Source organism: Pan paniscus, chromosome 9, assembly GCF_029289425.2.
Source record: "Pan paniscus chromosome 9, NHGRI_mPanPan1-v2.0_pri, whole genome shotgun sequence".
Classification (NCBI taxonomy): Eukaryota; Metazoa; Chordata; class Mammalia; order Primates; family Hominidae; genus Pan; species Pan paniscus.
Window position 1 is genome coordinate 29,324,370 of NC_073258.2, and position 6,000 is coordinate 29,330,369.

The window sequence follows — 6,000 nt, forward strand, 5'->3', positions numbered from 1 at the left end:
AACAGGAAATGAAACAGAGCGTTCTCAGTTAACAGAGGGCCTCCATCTCCTAAGTGTTTGGGTTAATTTAATTTTCTTTGTGGTTAAATTCTTAAATTTTTATGTCCTAGTACAAAAATGTCTTTTATGCTACTGACTGAATTAGTTATAATTCAGTACAAAGAAAAATAAATCAATAAAGAAACAAGCAAAAATAATGACGGTGAGACTCAGCTATCCTATCAACTACACATTCAATCACGTAAATTCAAGTCTTTTACTTGCCAGCTGTGTAATCTCTCATGTGATTATTTACCCTTGCTGATCCACAGTATATTTTCCAGTTAAAAAAACGAAAACAAAAAATACTGCCACACATGATTGAAGTAGGAATTGCAGAGTTAATATATGGAAGCCCCTACTATTGTGCCTAGTTTAGAAAATGCAGAATACATTTTAGCTAGTTATAATATGCATGAAGTCCAACACACTTACTGGGGAGAGATTTCTATTTCAGGTCTGAGTTTCTAGAAACCAAAGCAAACAGAGAATATAATCAGTTATAAGACAAGATGCTTTCGAAGTCCGAAATAAATTTTTCCTGCAGATCCTCATAAATTATGACATGGTAGACAACACTGTACTAGTATTCCCACAACAAATACAACAAGTTCCATAAAACATTGTATCTATCAATGAGACATAATGCTGTCACTAATGAGGAGTATTCACAACACAAACTGTGGAAGATCATTTTAAAAGTCCTTTCTTTGGTTTTTTTGTTGTTGTTGTTGGCATCATTGATAATGTTTTGCTTTTGCTGGTTCACTGCCACTACGTTGTTGGTTTAAGTTTAATTAATTTGTCCTTTATGTATAGCGAATGTATAGCCAGTTACTCCCATCTTTTGTGGCTTTTTACCTTTCCTCAGCATGCAAACTTACATTAGACCCTGCTGTTCTGTTATAAGGCATCAAATTTCTTGCTAACCTTCAATTTTGCATTTTAGGTTGGTCTTCAAGGTACCAGCTACCCATCTCCTCTAACATTCTTCAATCCTCAGAATAATGTCCCCTCTATATCTTACAACAAAATTTGCTTTCCATTCCCCTATTATTGCTGAGAATGCTAAATAATAAATTTGTGTCTTGTTTTCTCAGATAAACAGTAGGTAAAAGAAAGCAGGGACTGTGTTACACTATAACACACACAAAAAGTTGATTACTTTTCTATATAGGTGAACTCTTAAAAATGAAAGCCTAATCTAGTATACCATGAGGCATTCAATTCTGATTTTCATTACATTTATTAATCACAAAGTTCATTTCACTGATACATGAGGATATACCCAAGGACTCTAGAATAGTTAGCTCATAATTAGCATAACCATTCAAATCAAGGAGCTATGGTAATAGTGGAAGAAAAGTAAAGCAGATCTTGAGGGTGACTGAAACAGACGACCCCCCAGAAGTTCCAAAGTCATGACATCCCTTGGCGGATGACACAGAGGATAATGTTATATGTACAGAATACATAACAAGAAAAAAAAAAGAGGAAAGTGGGTCAGAAGCAGTAGGGTTAGAATCTTGAAGGTAATATCAAAAGGCAAATGGCCTCAGACACTGTGACAGAGGTCTGAAACCAGCAGCATGAACTCTAAGGGGGTAACTGAAAGGTTGTGTAGTCTCTGTACCACTAAATCCTAGAGGTACACAGTCTTTTCTACTGACTTCCCTTCCATCTGATTCTTTGTACATAAAGCTGTATCCAAAAGGCTCAGAATTCTTGATTTATGTGAAAGCATGTGGAAGCAGGTGGGGTACTCCATTACCTAGTGAGTCACATTTGTATTGTTATTAATACATGCAAATCTATGTTTTAAGAGTCTAAGAGCCTTTTTGAAAGCCTGTTCCTTCCTTTTACTTCTTGCCCAGTGTGGGTTCAATAGGTAGTTTTAAGGCCTTACCCAATAAGCAAAGAATTGGTGCTAATCACCAACTGTTGAGTTTACCATTACAATTGCCGTTTGGCTCAGAGCCACCATGCACAAGGGGCCCTGATCGTCACAATTTGTACTTCACTGTCAATGGCATCTTTCCCCATTTGTTGATAATATTCACTAAATGTAACCCAGACCCCAAACCAGGGTCACCAAGCCCAGGTGTATGTGTGTTTGGTCTGACCGACCAAGCCTTGGCCCTGGTCAGTTGTTGGCTCTCATTAGCACTTCCTGCACTTGTCCTTCTAGGATGCTGCTCCCAGGAGTAATCCTAGGTACTTTGCCACCATCCTTGGTCACCTTCAGTTTGCATGCATTCATCCTGTTTCTACCTAAAGAAAAGATAAAGTTGACTGACACTTTAAGATTGTCTGAAGGTCCACCTTCCCAATAAGCTACAAAAGAGTTTCCTCTTTTTGCCTCTGTATCTGGGTGATGTTCATGTCTTGCTAATTATAACCACCAAAGCTCAAATCTAAGAAATAATGTGCTTTCCTTATTTATTTATTAATTTATTTTTTTGAGACAGAGTCATACTCTGTTTTCCATGCTGGAGTGTCGTGGTGCGATCTCCGCTCACTGCAACCTCTGCCACCTAGGTTCAAGCAGGTGCCTGCCACCACACCCAAGTAGCTGGGATTACAAGCATGGGCCACCATGCCCAGCTTTTAATTTTTTCTGTATTTTTAATAGAGACAGGGTTTTGCCATGTTGGCCAGGCTGTCCTCGAGCTCCTGACCTCAACTGCCTCGCCCACCTTGGCCTCCCAAGGGAGGCAGGGATTACAGGTGTGAGCCACTGTGCCTGGCCTTCTTTCTTTATATTAAATGCTGTATTATCTTACATTGGCATGGTCATAATCCATATTTTGAGAAAGAGAATAGAGATCACAACATTAAGAGCTCTCAAATTACTAAAAATAAAAACCTTAGTGCCCTCCCAAGGTACTAAAAAATATAGAGAGTGATATGTGTAACAAACATTTATTAACTGTCTGTTATGTCCAGGCTCTATGTTGAGTGCTAGGAATACAACATTAAATGAGATACAGCACCATCTTCTGGAAGACTCAACACTAAGATAGGTAGGATGAGTAAATAGATAGAAAGAATATACCTCAGGCTAGTCCCTTCTTTTCTCATGCTTTGGTTTTCCCACCTGTAAACTAAGGATTGAATTAGAATCATGCATTTCAAACTATTTAAAAAATAGAATTTTCTTCCCATCATACCCTCAAATAAAACCATCATACTTAGAACCTTAATAAATGAAACACATAGAACAATTGACCTATAAATTTGTAACATGAAAGGATTTTAATACCTGTTTCAAATAACAAAGAATGAATGACTTTAACTAAGCATAACAAAATTTTTAACTTGAATCTCTCAGTAATACTTATTTTAATTTAAGTTGAGTTCTCCTGGTACTGAGGTAGTAAGATTTAGAAAAAAATCTAAATGAATGAATGAAAAAAAAGAGAATACATTGTACCACAGGTAGCCTTAATATCTTCTGTACATGTATTTGGATTTTTTAATATGGTGTTTCAAAAATATATTCGAAGAGGAATTGACTTATCAATATAAATAGATATTTCATGAATTATATATTAATTTTTTCTCTTAATAAAACAGGTTAGATGATAAAGGCCAAGTGGTTCGCATCAACTTCAATAATGCAACTAGGGACACAATATTTGATGTGCCTGTTGAAAGAGTTCAGCCTTTTTATGCTGCTCTGAAGGAGTTTGTTGACCTCATGAACAGCAAAGAATCCAAGTTTACCTTCAAGATGAATCCAGGTCAGTGAATACATTTTCTCAAATAACCAAAAGCATGGATTTTCTTCAACCTTAACCACCTAGAATTATATCCAGAGCAGTTTTTCTCAGGTATGGCATGTAGAACACCAACAACAGAATCTTGGTGAGCAACTGACTTGCTTATGTAGTGGACTCGTGGCCCTCATTGAGGCTTATGCTTAATTATTTTATCCTGATAAACAAATAGAAATATCCTCATGATTCTTACTCTAACACACACAAGTGATGCTTACTCATTAGGCTTTACTAGTGGAGACAGTACTACCTGAAATAAAGTAGTACCTAAAGTATTCCAGTTACTTGAAATAAAAAAAGCAGAAAGCATTATATTTTTTCTGGACCATCTCTACTCAGTAAAGTGCCATCAAACCTGAGGCTTTTGGCATCTACAGTAAAAGGTGTAATTTCTCTCTGCTGTCGATTTGGCCAGATGGAAGATTCTTTTCCTGTGTATATATTTTTAATTGATCTTTGGTATAATAAGTTAATAGGAATCTCCATAAATCCACTGCCATGCAGTCACAGCAGGTTAATTTTAAAAATGGCAACATGTAAAATGAAAACATTATAGGGGGAAAAAATACAAAAAATACAAGTTAGAATCCAAGCTTCGACTATTTAATGGCAGTGTGGTTTTGGGTAAATTCCTCAATTTTTTAAAGCTTTGGTTTCTTCATGTGTGAAAAGATGAGAGAATACTTTCTTTTCAGGATTCTTATGAGGCTTAGAAATAATGTGGCATAAAATACTAGGCACACAGAAGACAAACTAAGAATTTCACTATCCTTTTTATTTTCTGAAGCTGTTAAACTGAGAAGAAACATTTCTTTTTTTTTTTTTTTTTTTTTTTTTTTTGAGACGGAGTCTCGCTCTGTCGCCCAGGCTGGAGTACAGTGGCGTGATCTCGGCTCACTGCAAGCTCCGCCTCCCGGGTTCACGCCATTCTCCTGCCTCAGCCTCCTGAGTATCTGGGACTACAGGCACCTGCCACCACGCCCGGCTAATTTTTTCTATTTTTAGTAGAGACAGGGTTTCACCATGTTAGCCAGGATGGTCTAGATCTGCTGACCTCGTGATCCGCCCACCTCAGCCTCCCAAAGTGCCGGGATTACAGGCGTGAGCCACCGCGCCCAGCAGAAGAAACATTTCTAATGAGGTATCGATCAGTCAAAACGATACAGATGTTTTACACGAGATAATATTTTAAATAAGAATGATTAAAATACCTTCAGGAGACTACCAAGCTAGGTAGTTTAATTGTCATAAGGTCTAAAGCAGTTTGCATCCAGTGGCCTGATTTGTGTGGAAAAGTAAATGTGCAGTTTCATGTAAAGAAATAAGCGATGATTCTTGATGTGAACCAAGCAGCAGCTGTGTTTTGCATGTTACATTTTCTAGCTCTGTAAGTCATTTAAACACACAATTATTCATATTGGAAAAAATCTCTTCTTTAGGTGATGTGATTACTTTTGATAACTGGCGCTTACTTCATGGCCGGCGTAGCTATGAAGCAGGAACTGAGATATCCCGCCATCTAGAAGGAGCTTATGCTGACTGGGATGTGGTCATGTCAAGGCTTCGTATCTTAAGGCAGAGGGTCGAGAATGGAAACTGAAGTCACCTGTAGATAATTTTAATAAGATTCCAATGACCATATTTTGTGAGATATGGCACATTATTCACAGACCATGATCTTTGTGATTTACATATAATTTCCTTCACAATGAACATGTAACTTCTCTCACAAGAGTACTCTTTACTTTGTAATCATATACAATGTCAACTTTTTAGATGTTTCACCACTCTTTTGCAAATAAAGCATCCTTTCTGCTCTGTTGCATGCCTGTTCTAATTTCTTTTGCCCATATATGAGTATCTCCAGAATGTCTACAAATAGTTTTTGTAGCAAATGAAACATTTCTTCAAATAAGCCTTTTGTTTCAAATAAAACTTGTCTCAAAACATGCTTCTACCCTGTTGCCTATAGGATCTCATTTTCCAAGACTGCACACGACCATCTTTAGCATGCTTGGAAAAGGTTTTATATTTCCAAAGATCTGTTTTATGCACTTTTATTATAGAATTCTTTTATCCAAATTTCCAGACCTTGCCAATTTAGTGATTCCAACATTTTCTTTTACTACCTAAATTACGACATCTAAACAAAGCATGATTAATAAAGAGAAAATCTAGTCTC

General features: G+C 36.9%; 1 protein-coding gene across 4 annotated transcripts in view; it reads left to right on the plus strand.

Annotated features, from left to right (window-relative positions):
• Positions 1-5,641, plus strand: part of BBOX1 (gamma-butyrobetaine hydroxylase 1) — an 88,605-nt gene extending 82,964 nt beyond the window's left edge. For all 4 annotated transcript variants that reach the window (XM_034932310.3, XM_034932307.3, XM_008955897.4 and 1 more), the window contains 2 exons: positions 3,616-3,782; positions 5,258-5,641. In XM_034932310.3, the coding sequence (XP_034788201.1) occupies positions 3,616-3,782; positions 5,258-5,418 (328 nt within the window). In that variant the 3' untranslated portion in view covers positions 5,419-5,641. The remainder of the gene's footprint in view (positions 1-3,615; positions 3,783-5,257) is intronic.
• The last annotated feature ends 359 nt before the right edge of the window (positions 5,642-6,000 follow it).